The sequence below is a fragment of the Akebia trifoliata genome, chromosome 5 (assembly GCF_017979445.1).
Source record: "Akebia trifoliata isolate Shusen 1 chromosome 5, ASM1797944v1, whole genome shotgun sequence".
In the NCBI taxonomy this organism is placed as follows: domain Eukaryota; kingdom Viridiplantae; phylum Streptophyta; class Magnoliopsida; order Ranunculales; family Lardizabalaceae; genus Akebia; species Akebia trifoliata.
The window spans coordinates 1589541-1604844 of NC_141379.1; the positions used below are offsets into that span (position 1 = coordinate 1589541).

The window sequence follows — 15304 nt, forward strand, 5'->3', positions numbered from 1 at the left end:
CACACGTTATCTTTTTGACAAATTAGGGTTTATGACCCCATCTAATAATGTTTGCTTTTTAAAGCTGTTTGGTATTTTAAATCCTTGGGATCTTAGTTGTCATCATGCAATGCATCTCTCACTAACAGAATACTAGGAATTTTATTCAACGTGAAGACCCTTGACCACAGCTTTAGATGCTCAAAGCAAAACAAAACATGACTAACGTGTACAAATTGAGTCAATAAAAGTCGAGGTGACACCAATAAAATGTCAAGCATGCCATGTCCATCTAGAACCAATCCAGATAAAGACCAGATCAGAATGAGATGAAATTGGTCCAAAACTGTTCCAAAAAATTATCAAATTGAATCCTAATAGGAACCCACATTCTGAGTCTAGTCCCCAAGTTATGGGATCAGAGTCGATTGGATTTCAGGACTTTTGAGGAAATGCAAGAAACGTAGATTAGACGGGAGAGACTAATCACAGTTCACAGCATACCACACGCTGGGGTCTCCTAGGTTAAGCAATTACTCGATCAGGAGATCAGGATCATCTAATTGGATCAATTTTTGGCCTGAATGCTCCCAAGATCGATCCTGTGACCTTCAGACTGCAACCCTTTGAATGTAATACTAATACCATAGATAGATCATTCTCAAGATATGAATATTAAGGCCAGTGGCATGTTTTTGAAACTCCAAAGTCATAACACATATGTCAACACATCCAATTTGTTTCATATTTGTGAAAAATACAAAATATTAAGATCCAGAACTGCCACCTTTTATTATCAAGCTCCAATAACTGCTGCACATGTACTACTAGCCAATGAATGCGTACAAAAGCTAGGGAATCAGTGCAGAAGAATATAATCAGAGTGCTTGCTATGAGATGCAGAATCTTTAAGGTTGCACGGCCTCCAGAAGCTTTTCATAGACCTCTCTAGCAGATAAGTCCTCCACCTGATTCAAGCATCAAACATTACCAGATAACACTCAACGTAGCAATTCTAGCTAGATCAACACTAAGAAACATCTTTGATGAATACAAGCTGTGATACCAAAACAAAATAAGATCCTACACTTACATGCCCAAACAAAAATGATTCTCGCTTGATCAAGATTGAAGAGAAAATACATGAAATGCACATTCAACTAGATCAGATAGTTTTAGGGTTCACAAGTCACAGTGCACTTGTGATATGTGCTTACACCATACGTTGCACCTCTTGTAGGACTGCAACTTGGGTGGGCCAAACCCTAACCCGATGGGTTCAACCCAGCCTTGGGTCAGGTTTGGGCACAATTAGCTAGGGTTTGGACTTGGGTTTAAGCAAAACTAAATAAAGGATTGACCGAATAAAATCAGGTTGGGTACATCGGGTTGCCTGAACCCAAATTTAATATCGTTATCATTTAAAAATGTTTTTAAATATCTTTGTTTCTTTCTCATTCCCAATTCACATTCCAAACTTTAATCAATCATCATTATCTTTTTTTTATTATTAACATTTGCTTATAATTTTATGTTTGTGAACTATGAAATATATTTTAGGACAAATAATTGTAAAGTTCATATTTTTTTTTTATAGACCACTCATCTTTGTATATGCCATTATCATTACCAAATTATCTGGTATTAATGAGGAATGAGCCAATCCGACCAACGCAAGATTGAGCATATCATGCTCGAGGTCGGGTTGGGCGCTGTAACGGGTTGGTGTTTGTCAAGTGCGAATTGAGCTCTGGTTAATCCCAAACCCAGCCCAACCCGCCCAAGTTGCAGCCCTAACCTCTTGGCTCTTACTAATACCAAAATGACAACAATTCGGGATTGGAAAACTCACCACAAGGAGTTTGGATTTGTTATTCCATCCTCTCTGAAGAGTCATCTGGCTCAGCCGTAGACCCAGTACCTGTGCAAGGAACAAAAGCATGTGGGATCCATCTTTTGATGTTTCTTAATATTGATAGTAATTAACAGAATGAAAGGTTGAGTTCTTGAGTCACATAAGAGAGGTAAGCACACCTTGCCCATAAATTCCAGCAACTCATTGTTTGCTTCACCCCGAGCTGCAGGTGCAGCAACGGTCACCCGAACATCATCAGCATTTACTCCTGAGAAATAGTCAAAATTTAGAAAGAAGACACACACGATCAATCATATTTACTGGGAATGTATCGCCCATGCAACTTCATAATCTAAATACTCAAAGCTGTATGTAAATTTAAACTCTTTAAGTAGCAATGATTGCACAAGTATAAAGCTACGAATACTTCTCTAAAAATCCAAACAAAAACTAGTTTTGGAAAATAAGATCATTCCTTTAACTATCTGATTAAAGTTGCATTGAGAACCATTTATTTAGGAGAATGGTGGCACACTCTCTATCCAAGGATTGGCTTATGGGTTCACCAAGCATAGAATTTTGGATCAGCTTAAACTGCCAAGACAAAGATATTGGACATTGTAGAAAATATAGGTAATAGATAATCTTGTTAAAAACATAATTACTTGTAATTGCTGAACGTTGGGCACGGTCTTCCACTTCTATTGCCACTTGAACAAGGCCACCTTCTAACTGTGAGATGCAGGGTGGCACAGGAGCATCCTATGACATATATTAAAAAACAAAATTTAAATAAATCTATAAAATAACATATCATGAAAAAAAATATTAATACTTTAATAAAATCACGAAATAAACGCAAAAGTAACATGTGTAAGAAAACCAATAGCAAAGAAATAATATATGATAGAATTATTTATTTATACCTGAGGATTGGTCTCTGCTGCAACGGAGCTAAGGGCACCATCAACAACATAAATGAAAGGAGCCCCTTCCAAATCTTCTTCTGAGCGATAACAAACAAAAAGCCCACAAGCCATACAGACCATACGGAATTGTTTTTCCAGTTTCCCTTCGCCGCTGGATAAGAAAGATCCATAGTTTGTACATATGAGCTCCAACGCAACAATAATTTACTTACAGCTTGAAACCCTGATTACCAAATTCAAATGATCGCTCAGCTTGAAAGCTTGAAGTTGTTGCATTGACTAACATAAATATTCCAGAAATTCTACCTAATAGTGGGACCAACAAAAATATATATAATAATACTAGGTTACCAGGAAACTCCCAAAGTCTTGAGCAAATTCACCCCAATAGTGGACCAAAAAAAGATTCTTCATTAACCTTTGAAATTAGGAAGGAAGGTGGGATTTCATCATCATAAAAGTTCCTAGAAATGGGAGACCACAATTCCCCGCTCCACCCAATTAAAACTCAATATTTAAAATGCTTCTACTTTCACTTAACAGATGTAGTGGGTAGGATAGAAATCATAAAGTTTAGACTCCCAGCACAACAAATCCTTCCAAAACTTGATTGATCACTAAGACTGACCTTATAGCCATAATACCCAAATAGAACTCAAGGTTGACCAAATTAGTACTTCTCCACAGGCTCACTGCATTGAAGTAACTTGTGACCTGGTCCAAAAAAAAGCTTTTTGAGCTTTTTGAGCCCAGAAATGTTTATTGTATCAAGTGATGAAGAGCTGAGGCACGGCCCTCACTCTCTTCCGACAATAAGAACCTTATTATAGAGGTGCTCTAGGAATTTGACACGCTTTTCTCCAGGCTACAACAACACAATCTTTTTCTTACAGATTTTGCAGGAATTTTTGTTATATTTCTGCATTACTAGAACAAACTTTAGAAAAAAATGGGTCTCGAATGAGTCCATTGACATTACTAAGGACTAAGGACATGTATGTGGAGGAGTATCAAATGTGAGAATATTTGGTGGAAGGATAAGGCCATTTCCAATTACAGTAGGTTTGCAACAGGAATCAATCCTACGTTGGTAAATATACGCGCTGGTTATGGGTGAGTTGACTTTCCATATTCAAGGAGAGGCCCCTTGGTGTGTTTTATTTGCAGATGATACAGCATTGATAGATGAAAATAGGGAATTAAATCCTAAACTAGAATTATGGAGTTATATCTCAAAAATTAAGGGTCAAAAATTTGTACAACCAAAACAAATATATGTAGTACAACTTTAGTGAGGGCAGTTAAGGACGAGGTGTTTGTTTCATGGGCAAGCAAAAAGCAAGCAATTTCATTATTAATGTACAATTATTAAACGTTGAGATCTTGATGAGAATGTGACCTTACATTAATGCTTGGTGGCTAAAGCTGAGACACATTTCTGGAGTATTATTGATGATAGAGTATCAACCAAACAATTGGAAAAAAAGAATCGTTCTATTCAAATCTATAAAGATGACGTCTTGATTTATTTATTTTTACCTCCTTAAGCCTTTTCTATTATCTGTCTGAATAAAAAGAAAGCATTCATACTTGACCTCGATCACCTCAACAACATGAAGCCAAATTAGTTTTTTGATATTGTTGTTTCTAGTCTTAATCTTTTCTCCACTTATAAGAAGAAAAAAAAAAATCTTAACATGAAACATCTCCTATAATTTCAAAAATCTTAATCTGATTCACTTAAAGTCATTTGCTATCAAAGAGAAGGAAACATACCGTTTCAAAAGAACTTTCCCGGCCTCGTTAATATTCAGTCGGGTAAGATGTTTCCTCTTGTCCAATACGTATGCTTTGTCGGTCTTCCGTTTTGGCATTTTTTGTAACTGGGTATCTTTAAAGCAAACACATTTAGGTAAGAAAGGATGTCGTCATGCATCTTTAATCAGACCAAGAATGAGAAAATGTTGAACATGGACATGTGTTGAATATAGAAACATAAATTGTGAAATTTTTCTTTGAAGAAAAAGTTTACAAGGGTGGGGGGTGTTGAAATATCTACACTGCAAGATTTGTATTTTTTTTATCCCATAATTGATCAACCAAGTACGTTTAAACCTAAGCTAATATAAAGATAAGAAATTTGCAAGACAGAAGAAACAAACGAACTGTTACTTTGCTATAGATCTATCAAATGTAATCTGGAATTTTGCAAAAGTGTGAACAAATTTTCTAAATCAAAGAATCCAACAAATAACCAACTCACAAGTTACAGAAATCCCAACACACCTAGAAGCCGGAATCACAGAAACCCTAACAAACACGCGGGAATTAGCCTCAAAGGTAAACTAAACAAACTCCTAAAAAGGCCTTTAATTTTTCAGTTTTTTTTAGCTGGAAAACGAAATTTGTATTTCTGGCGACATGAAAAGCCATAAAAATTGAAAAGGCAGTACTACGAAGGTGCAATTTGGAGAATCAAAACCCTAAAACAATCACTTCGAGCAACATCAAAAAACGATTTTTCAGCTTTCAAGGGTAAAATTGGACTAAACACAGAGAGAGAGAGTCACCAGTGATGAGAACATGGGAACCACAGTGCTTGCAGTAATAGACAAAGAGATCGGACTCTGGGCCATCTGGTGCCGCGTCTTCGCTCGAATACGTGTGTGTTGTTCTCTTCGGCATCTTCTAACCTAACCCTTCTCTTCTTCCTCCCTTCCCAAGTCTTCTACCAAGCCTACACACACCTCTCTTTCTCTTTCTCTCTGGTTCAGTTATTTCCTACAAGTCCATAGAATTCACAGCGTCACAAACACGACACAGAAGCATCAGCCAAACCCATTAAAACTAGAGAGTTGTCATTGGAACCCCACTTTTACTTATTATACCCCATTAAAAAAAAAATTGAGTGAATGATTGATTACAATAAAAAGTTGGGGTGCCAATAATAGTTATCTCTCCTTATTAGAGTGCCATTAAAATTGACATTGATTTGCACATTGCTGATGTGGAAAAACAGATATAACCATAGATGTTTCTCACTCTTCCATCAAATAAAAGTATCTAACGTTTTGTACACACATCCATGTCAGTAATGTGTGAAACAATGTTAATTTTAATGTCACTGTAACATTTTTCTTACAATTTTATATGAGCTTAATCGTAGTTGTAAACAATTACTAAAATTATTTAAATGAGTATTATAGTGTTTTGTAATGTTGGTTAATAATTTGAGCTCAATCTTTGTAATATTTGAATTGTGTGTTTTAATATGTAATTGGGGTGTGATAAATAATTTAATAAATTGGAGTGTAAGAAATAAAAGTTGAGGTGGCAATAGCAGTTCTCTAAAATTAATAGGAGATAAAATGAGTGAGTGATCCGAAATATCAAACTTAGCAGGTTTGGATTCCCTAGAGTAGACCCGAATAAAAAAATGAGTTGTATATAGTTTAATGAACGATGACCCGACTAGATATGGATGATCCCTAAATCCACTTTGACATGAATCATGTTGGTCTGAAAATTATATTTTAAAGTATTTAAAAAAATCAGTTTTTACTACTTTTCTACTACATGAATTCTTATCAAATGAAAGGGTATGATGGTAAAATAAATAAAATTATAAATTTGTAAAGAAGTAAAATAGATTGGAACAAAAAAGCAAAACTTAAAAACAAATATTTCATATTTATCCGGTCCAACCTTATTTTGATCCAGATATGATATTAGATCGTAAGATAAGAATCCAAATCCGAATCAAATATAAAAATTTGAATCTGAATATGAATATAATTAGATCCAGCTCAAGTCCGACCCATCCCTTTGTTACTAGGGCAACACCATAGTAGAGACAAGCAAATGCGGCAGTTGAAGTACTTGAATAAGTTTGAAAATGTTGAAGGTGTCTTCCTAGTTCAATTAAGAATAATGATGAATGCATGCCGTCAGATACACAGCTGATGTGGCAAGGGCACAGAACCACACATCTTTCTCTTGTGTTTTCCGATGAAAATGATCTATGGTTCTATGCCCTTATATGTCAACCGCGTACCAAGACCACATGCATTCATCACGACTTTTCAATTAATTAACAGGGGGAGAGAAAGAGGTCTCTTTATTTCTCTTTTTAACCTTCTCAACATCTTTTTCTATCAACCGATATAATAAAACACAATAGTGAATCCCACTTAATTTGTCTTTCATATAAAGAGGGGTTAAGGTATAATATCGCTATAAATCTCAATGACAATTTTCATTTTTATTGTATTTCTCTAAGACTTCTTTTTCAAGAACAAGTCTTTAACTTTATTGTCTTTCCTTTATTATCATATTTTCAATAATATTTATCTAATTTTATTGACTTTATTCTTCAAACCCTTGACCCTAATGCGGATGTCTAGGGAAAGTATTTACTTTTTATAACTAGAAATATATATATATATATTAGGGTCCCGTTCAGCACCCTAAGCTTTACCACACATTTAACAAACGTGTTTTGTCTTACATGGGTTAGAAGTTTTGGAATGGGCTGATTTTTGGTGAGCATGATCTCTATGGTGAGGAGATCATCCTCACCAAAAATCAGCTCATCCAAAACTTCTAACCCCATCAAAAATGGTTTACAAAAAATGGACGGTCCACAATTTTCAACGTGTAAACATGGGCTAAACATTTCGGAATGGGCTGATTTTTGGGGAGAATGATCTTCTAATCATAGAGATCATCCTCACCAAAAATCAGCCCATTTCAAAACTTCTAACCCATGTAGGACAAAAAACGTTTGTTAAAGTGTGTGGTAAAACTTAGGGTGCTGAACATTTCCCATATATATATATATATATATATACCTCTTTAACTAAAAGAATAATGTTGAAGTAACCTCAAGGCTGGACCTCACATCGCACACCCTGACGTGAAAATATATGGAAACCATAGATGATTTTCTTTGATATACGAGTTAAAAAGCATCTATGGTTCCTATACACGTTCAGAGCCCTTTCTTTTAACAGTCGTTTTAACAAAAGAAGCTCCGTCATTGGATATATGGGGATTGGATGGTCGAGATTGCATCTATGTTTAAGTTATCGATTTATGGGCTTTTTACAGCGCCATCCCTCGATTTTACAATATTTAGTGCCACCTCCCTGGCACAATTAAAAAGCCAATTGCTGTTATCTGCGTTTATGGGTTTACCTCTTGTGGTTCTTCTGCTCTGAGTTTGCCAGTTGAGTCCGTTGTGAGTTCAACCGAGACTGAGAGCGATGAGGAGGAATATCTCGCTGGTATAACTCGTCAGATGGCTTGTTCGATGCTTCAAAAAGTCGAGAAAAGTTCAGGTCCTGTTTATGGTGCTGGAAACCCAAAGGTATGTTCTGTTTTTGGAATGTTTTAAAGGGTAGTCTGGTTTTCATTTTAATTTTACTGATTTTTTAGGATTTTTGTTTTTCTGATGTTTTAAAGACATGGGTCATGCCCGGTTCGCCCCAATCGACGCTGTGCGGAGTTGGAAGCTGGTTTGCTTGCAACTCAGAGTCGAAGCAAGGGAGCCCAAACTCTCCTTCGACGCCCATGAATGTGAAGGACGAAGCTTGGGATCTGCTTTACGCTGCTGCAGGACAGGTCGCAAGGATGAATTTGAACGATGGAAGAAACAAGTACCTCCACCATGAAAGAGGGCTTCTTGCCCCCCCCCCCTCAAAACCTTAATTCGACCCCTGTTTCTGCTAAACAAGCCATCCATGGAACGGAGAGAGAGAGAGAGAGAGAGAGAGGGTTTCAAAGAGATGCGCTCGAACGAGAGAGAGTGAAGGAGAACTCTCTGTTCTTAACAGCAATTGGTTTTTTAATTGTGCCAGGGAGGGGGCACTAAATACCATAAAATCGAGGGATGGCATTGTAAAAAGCCATAAATCCATAACTTAAACGCAGATAACAATGGGCTGTTTTTTAATTGTGCCAGGGAGGTCACACTAAATACTGTATGATCAAGGGATGGCGCTGTAAAAAACCCATAAATCCATAACTTAAACACAGATGCAATCTCGACCATCCAATTGCTATATATCCAACGGTCGAGCTTCTTTTGTTAAAACGACTGATAAAACAATGGGCGCTGAACGCCTCCCATATATATATATACCTCTTTAACTAAAAGAATAATGTTGAAGTGACCTCAAGGCTGGACCTCACATCGCACACCCTGACGTGAAAATATATGGAAACCATAGATGATTTTCTTTGATATACGAGTTAAAAAGCATCTATGGTTCTTATACACTTTCACATCAAGACATGCAATAAGGTCCTGTCTTGAGGTCACACCAGGATAAGTCTAACTAAAATGTTTTAATTCCAAAAACAGTAATTTACTGCTTCATAATAAAAATGAATTGTCTATTGTTTTAGAAATTCTTCAATTTTTGTAATTTTTTCTAAATTTTCCCTTCAAAAAATATATATATAAATATTATAAAAATGTATCTATCAGCCAATTTCGGAATTATAGGTGCCAATTTTTGTATCCACCTATTTTGCTTTATAGCAAGAGGGGGATTGTCTTTCTGTTTCATACCCAACAAAGTTGAAACTTGAAACAAAGAAAATCTTCATAAAATTGAACACGAGAAAACTATAAAATTATTATAATATATACATCCAACATACATAACAGCTGTACATGTGACACGTATTGTACGACGGAACACAATTTAATAAGTGACCCTCTGGCCTCCTAAATATGATGCTTGGAATCATCATTTGGGATATTAAAATTATTTGTATAAATAATTTTAAAAAATAGTATTTACAGATCAGCAGGCAATCTCTTTGACCAAAATCAGTGTGGAAATATCCTGTATTTGGTTTGGGCTTGGGCTTCAGGAGGCAAAAGAATATCAAGGGGACCTTTTCCAAAGTAAACTGGACTCAGCCCGAAGAGCCAAGGCCCAGCAAGAGCCTGGGATTTTCTACTTTTGTGAGAGAAACATTTTCTCTCTTCTTGGTTTTTGCTAGACATCTCTAGGGCTGGAATTCAAAAGAATATATTGTTATTGGATTTGATGAAGGGAATGCAGCCCAAATAGAGAATAAGAAGTTTTTTGGTTGTAAAAAAGATTGCTTGTGCAAATCAGGGATAAGAGAGGAGGGCCCATGATTATATGTTTGTTTCTGCTGTATTTGGAGCTTAGGAGCATTTTTTTTTTTTGCCATTTTAGGATACTAAAATATCCCCTCTCAATCCAACACCTTGTCTTCTGTGGTAGTTGAAAACCAGATAATCTGAAAGGCGCCAAAAAACTAAAGCTAATGTTACAAGAAACTACTTCTCGAATTAAAGCAAACCAAGCAGCAAACATCAATAATCTCTTACAGTCACAAGAGTCATAAAATGTTTAAACTTGCATTCGAAACAAGCAATACCTTCAGTTCAGTCAAGAAGATAGAAGAGGAAAACGAATCATCATGCTTTGATGGTCACGCTGGACAAACAAAGACCAGATGGTTTAATGATGGAAGTCTGCCACTCTGATCCCGAGGCAGCATTTGGATCGTATAACAGGGTCCGATATCCGGGTTCCTCCTCCAAGGAGAAGAGTAAAAGTTTCCCATCTAGTATGCCAAATCGAATCCCGATCCTTGAACTCCCAGTCAATGGAACTGGGACCATCTTCCATGAGTTGTCATCAGGGTTGAAGATAGCTAGTTTCCGCTGATTCTTCCACTCCATACAAAAGAGCTTCTTGTCCAACACAGCATGTGCAGTGACCATGACACATCCATTCTTCATCTCGAACCAGGAGTGGTCCGCGGGGTTGTACACATCCACAAACCTTGAGTTTCCGATTGTGAAGCTTGACCGTCCTCCCATGACATAGAGTTTGCCCTCGAATCCACAGGCAAAGCATCCCCACCTAGGCCGCCGAAGGCTCTCTATTAGGGTCCACTCATTCTTGTCAGGATCATACATCTCGGCACATGAGAGGCTCTCACCATCAGCCCCATAGCCCCCTACTGCATACACCATACCATTGACTTCTGCACACGCGAAGTCATAGCGAGCCACATTCAGCTTTGCAAGTGTGCTCCACCTGCATTAAATGGGAATTACAAAGGTTGCAGGTTACAACAATTTGCACAATTTTTTGGTCCAGAAAGTTCAACTGAGTAGGGCACATTTTAATGGGAAGGTCTAAGTTGATAATCATACCACAAGTATTGCAAATACTCCACAATATCAAAGGTTTGACGGACTCTATCTTTTATGGGAGAGAGAGTATAGTTGTGTGGCCCATACTCCAGCCCCATAGATTTAGAGTTGGGTTCCAAAAGTGAATTTGTGCTTCTAACTCAGTTATGGGATCAACACATACCAATAAAACTTAACTGAATTGTACCTAAGATAATAAGACCATCTATGCTTCATGGAGCCGAGTCACGTAAGAAGAAAACAGACTATACATATAATGAGTGTAACAAAGACGAGGATGTTGAGATGGATGGGCAAAATAATAGAAATGAGCACAATCAAGGGAATCCAGGAACGTCCCGAATAAACATCAAATGCAAGAAAGCTGATTGACAATGGTTGAACATTTATAACAAAGACTGATGGAGACATCAATAGGGGGAGTGTTCTTGCGCAGGTTGAAAGCCCTAAAGACCGAGTGGAATGTCAAAGTGGCATGAATTTAGGTACTAGGAAAAGATCTGATGACATAATTCTAAACAAAAGATACATATAGAATTGAATAGCAGAATGGGATTCATGTTTCCCAGACCTAAATACATATGAAGACATCGTAAACCAGGATGAAAATTCAACAGAATTCCAATCCACCAACAGAAAATGTATAGAAAATAATGCACAACAAAAATAACAAAGAAACTGACCATTGAGGCATTGAATTCTAGCCCACCAAAAGAATTCCAATCACAGTTTTAAATCTCGTCTGAGACCCAGACGACTCAACCGATACGTCTCGGTATCGTCCACCAACGAGACGGATAGACAAGTCAAATGTATCGGATGAGATTTAAAACCATACTTCATTCTTCTCATTGTTGAACGAGATGACTCAAATGTATCGGAAAACTCATCCAAGACGACTCGGTCTCGTTCATGGACGAGACGAGACATCAAACTGAGTTTTAAAACAATGATTCCAATCCACCAACAGAAAAAATGCATAAAAAGAACAAAGAAGTTTACCTGTTGAGGCATGAGTCATATTGGTGAACTTCTGAGGAGACACAACCCGGTCCTTCATTCATAAAATAGCCAGCCACAACAAGAAGCTTTCCATTGAGAACCACCACGCCAAATCCAGCTTTGATCGGACCAGGCATCGCAGGAAGGATCTGATGATCTTGTCCCAAACAACCCACGACCTCCCATTGGCTCCCCTTTCCTTCTGCATCCCCGGTTAATATGTAAAGCCACTCCTCAAGCCTCCCGACTTGTTTCCTCACTGTGATAAATTCCTTGCTTTGGATAAACGACCTCCATTGCTTGCAAACAGCACCCATAGAAGGGAAGTTAGAGCGGGGAACAAGTGCAAGGCAATACTTAGCTACATCATCGGGCAGCCCAGGTAAAAAAGGACGGTAAAACTCGGCAGATGCCTCAAGGGTTAACTGGGGATTGATTTTTGGACGACTTGGTGGATCTTTCTGAACTACAGCGGTGAAACACATTTCTGATTCTGCGGATCGTTTCTTTCCGCTCACAAAACCAGGCATTTTTGAAACTGACATAAAAGATGTGTACATCTCCCACACCTCATCAAATATGCTCCCTGATCATTGGAAACACAAAATCCAGATTCTTGAACATAAGATATGTAATTAAATATATTCGTGGTATCCGTCACCTATAGGAATTTTAAGGGACCAAGGCATGAAAGATGTCTCAGAGCAGAGTATTTGAGTTGTGAATGTCATGGATTTTTGGGGTTTTATCCATTTCGGTTCAAAGGCCATAACAAAGCTTCCTATGCTCTTATAGTAGTTCCTCCTAATTGATCTATAGAGATTGAGGCCAAGTTTAATGTTGTAAGATATGTTATTTTCTCCACACACTGCCCTTATACCTGCATCAGATGGAATAAAAATAAATAAATCACAATTTCTACATGTTTGACCGCACAAAAATCAAAACTTATCATATGGGATGAAATTGGGAGATGAGGAATAATTAAACCTGTCAAGGCCATGGAATTTTACAAGGTTTAGCCCCCTGTAACTTCCATTTCATTGATGGTTAGAATCTCCTGCAATGAATCGAAGAAGCTAAAATTTTAAATGATGTAAATTATGAAAAGAAACATATCTTTGCAACCATTTCATATAATAGAAGATTTGCATTCATGTTAAAAAAAATCCATCAACAAATCGTTGCTAGAAAATATTTGATCCATGAGAGCTTTTCCATGCAAAAAAAAAATCTTCTAGCTAGAAATTTCAACCCAAACAGACTCTTTCAACTTGAAAATCTACCTAAAATCGTTATAAACTATCCTGAATTAATAATAACCCGATCAGCCTAAACAATCCCTTAGTATAGAGAATAATGTCAGGATCAGGGACTGGTTACACGTGAATATAGAGAATAATGTCACGATCAGGGGCTGGTCGTGGGGCTGCTGCCAATCTATCAACTAATGACTTAATTTTTATTTGGATAACCTTCAATAAAAATCTAAAATAGAGCGAAATCAATTTCTGAAGGATTGATCATTGTAGTTAAAAGGACAAACTTTTTACAAGATCGAAACCAACGAGTGTGCGATCTAAAACCTTGAACCTGTAAGCCACAAATCAGAAGCTTAAACAGCCAGATCTGAAAGAAACCATAGAATACCGAGTAAAAAACACGTAAACTAACTGAAAGGGACTCAAGAGCTTCAAAGAAAAATAGATGAGTGATAAAAAATGCTCATTGGATTTTGAAATGGAAATTGGATCCAAAAAAAGAAGGTGCCGCCAAATTATGATGGACGAATCTTTCGATTAACAACTGCAGAAAGATTAAAAATTAAAATCTACATTTAGAAACACAAAAATTAAATAAGCAACAAAAACAAAAATTATAGATCTTCAAAGTCTAGATAAGGAGACGAAAATCCTGCTCAAAACTCGGATCCATTATAACCAAACGATAAACATGGAAACAAATCAGATCTGAAAGAAGAAGAAAAAAAATCTGAAATCGAATTTGAAATTCGAAGAGCCTTGTAGACGTCAAAATGTTAGTCAAGCTGGAGAAGAAGAGTACTTCAACCAGATTTCTCGAGAAACATAAGAAACCAAAGAAGAACTGAAGATGTTCGATTGTTCCGAGATAGAACATGAAATCTTGTAAGAAATCATAAATAAAACAAGAAATGTAGAAAAAAATACCAGAATAAACTCTGTAATCTGTATTGGAGTGCTTCTTCGTGTTCGTTAATGGGGACAAAGTGATATTCGATTCGAACAGATAGAACGAGTGAGGAACGTGAGAGCAAAAACGAGGGATTTTAAGGACCGAAATTACACTATTACATAGAAGATAGAATTGACAGATGGTAAATACGTCACGAAGAACACCACAACGTTTTGTAGAAAAAAAAAAAAGAAGATAAGTTTATTTAAAAATTAAAATTAAATAATAATTAATGGATGGTCTGTTTCTATGAATTTCATTGCGAAATTCATATTAAAAAGCAAGGGTGGTTGTTCCACAGGAAGATGTCCACTTTTGATCTAACCCGTTTATTAGACTAGATATTTGATGACAATCTCGAAGTGAATTTAATGGTTGGATCTTAAGGAGTACGTTCTTCTTTGGATGACAGCGTCGTTTTCGCTACAATTACATTTTTTCCCTGTTTTCTTTGTTCTTATTATAATGACCAAAATAGCCCTGAAATTTCTTTAGTTTAGCGTCAATGCCACAAAACCCTAGATAACCTAGCCTATGATCTCTCCTATTTGTAAAAACTAGGGTGTTGTAACAAATAGCCTTCCACCGGACAAGTATTGCTAAAATAATGCCACGTGCTAGATTTTTTGTCCCACCAATTTTTGAACTTATCATAAGGAGTTGTGATGAGCTTAAAAAAAAAAAAAAAAGGGAAAATGATAGAACGACATAAAGGTGACAAAAATTATGTGGTGATGCACACATAACCGTAGATGCTTCTCACTTGTATCTCGCGGAAAAGCATCTATGGTGGTGTGCACAACACCACTAGTTTTTGTCACTCTTGTGTCTCCCTTTGTGTCACCCTAGTACGACTCAAGAAAAAAAAAGGACTTGTTAACATGTGCGTAAAGGGCACATATTAAGGTGCATTAAATACACCTTGAAAATGTATTTTCCTACTAAAAATGCCCTTGAAAAGAATTTTTGTTATTAAAACTATGCTCCAATACTTATTTTATTCAAGGTGTATTTAATGCATTTTAACGAGTGCCCTTAGGGCACACGTTAACAAAATTCAAAAAAATATACTCAATTAATGTGGCATGTGCACATTTTCTCGAGATACACAAGAAA

The 15304-nt window shown here is 36.8% G+C and overlaps 3 protein-coding genes across 5 annotated transcripts; 1 reads left to right on the forward strand and 2 right to left on the reverse strand.

Moving 5' to 3' along the window:
- Positions 1-630: 630 nt before the first annotated feature.
- Positions 631-5608, reverse strand: LOC147400864 (UPF0235 protein At5g63440). Its single transcript, XM_086441908.1, has 7 exons — positions 5334-5608; positions 4540-4654; positions 2761-2914; positions 2500-2596; positions 2014-2102; positions 1832-1900; positions 631-947 (listed from the first exon to the last, which is right to left on the reverse strand). The coding sequence occupies exons 1-7, from the start codon at positions 5446-5448 to the stop codon at positions 888-890; spliced, it is 699 nt and encodes a 232-aa protein (XP_086298034.1). The 5' UTR covers positions 5449-5608; the 3' UTR covers positions 631-887.
- A 2128-nt stretch (positions 5609-7736) lies between these two features.
- On the forward strand, positions 7737-8483 carry LOC147400865 (uncharacterized). The gene is made up of 3 exons (XM_086441658.1): positions 7737-7751; positions 7901-8131; positions 8227-8483. The coding sequence occupies exons 1-3, from the start codon at positions 7737-7739 to the stop codon at positions 8470-8472; spliced, it is 492 nt and encodes a 163-aa protein (XP_086297784.1). The 3' UTR covers positions 8473-8483.
- An 896-nt stretch (positions 8484-9379) lies between these two features.
- Positions 9380-14364, reverse strand: LOC147400866 (Galactose oxidase/kelch repeat superfamily protein). Of its 3 annotated transcripts, XM_086441910.1 has the most exons (5): positions 14164-14364; positions 12965-13034; positions 11975-12854; positions 10186-10853; positions 9380-10044 (listed from the first exon to the last, which is right to left on the reverse strand). In XM_086441910.1, exons 3-4 carry the CDS (start codon positions 12532-12534, stop codon positions 10226-10228), a joined length of 1188 nt encoding a protein of 395 aa, XP_086298036.1. In that variant the 5' UTR covers positions 12535-12854; positions 12965-13034; positions 14164-14364; the 3' UTR covers positions 9380-10044; positions 10186-10225. The 3 variants fall into 3 exon arrangements, with proteins under 3 accessions (XP_086298036.1, XP_086298035.1, XP_086298038.1); XM_086441909.1 differs by lacking the exon at positions 9380-10044 and having other exon boundaries at positions 10075-10853; positions 14164-14363; XM_086441912.1 differs by lacking the exons at positions 9380-10044; positions 12965-13034 and having other exon boundaries at positions 10075-10853; positions 14164-14363.
- Positions 14365-15304: the final 940 nt, after the last annotated feature.

Excerpts from the sequence above, each read along its gene's own strand:
- LOC147400864 (XM_086441908.1), bottom strand. The coding sequence starts at position 5,448 with ATGCCGAAGAGAACAACACACACGTATTCGAGCGAAGACGCGGCACCA. Across the intron at positions 2,103-2,499 it reads CCAACGTTCAGCAATTACAA|GAGTAAATGCTGATGATGTT; the intron begins GTAATTATGTTT and ends ACTATTTCTCAG. Across the intron at positions 948-1,831 it reads ACAAATCCAAACTCCTTGTG|GTGGAGGACTTATCTGCTAG; the intron begins GTGAGTTTTCCA and ends TGCTTGAATCAG.
- LOC147400866 (XM_086441910.1), bottom strand. The coding sequence starts at position 12,534 with ATGTACACATCTTTTATGTCAGTTTCAAAAATGCCTGGTTTTGTGAGC. Across the intron at positions 10,854-11,974 it reads TATGACTCATGCCTCAACAG|GTGGAGCACACTTGCAAAGC; the intron begins GTAAACTTCTTT and ends CATTTAATGCAG.
- LOC147400865 (XM_086441658.1), top strand. Across the intron at positions 8,132-8,226 it reads ATGGTGCTGGAAACCCAAAG|ACATGGGTCATGCCCGGTTC; the intron begins GTATGTTCTGTT and ends GATGTTTTAAAG.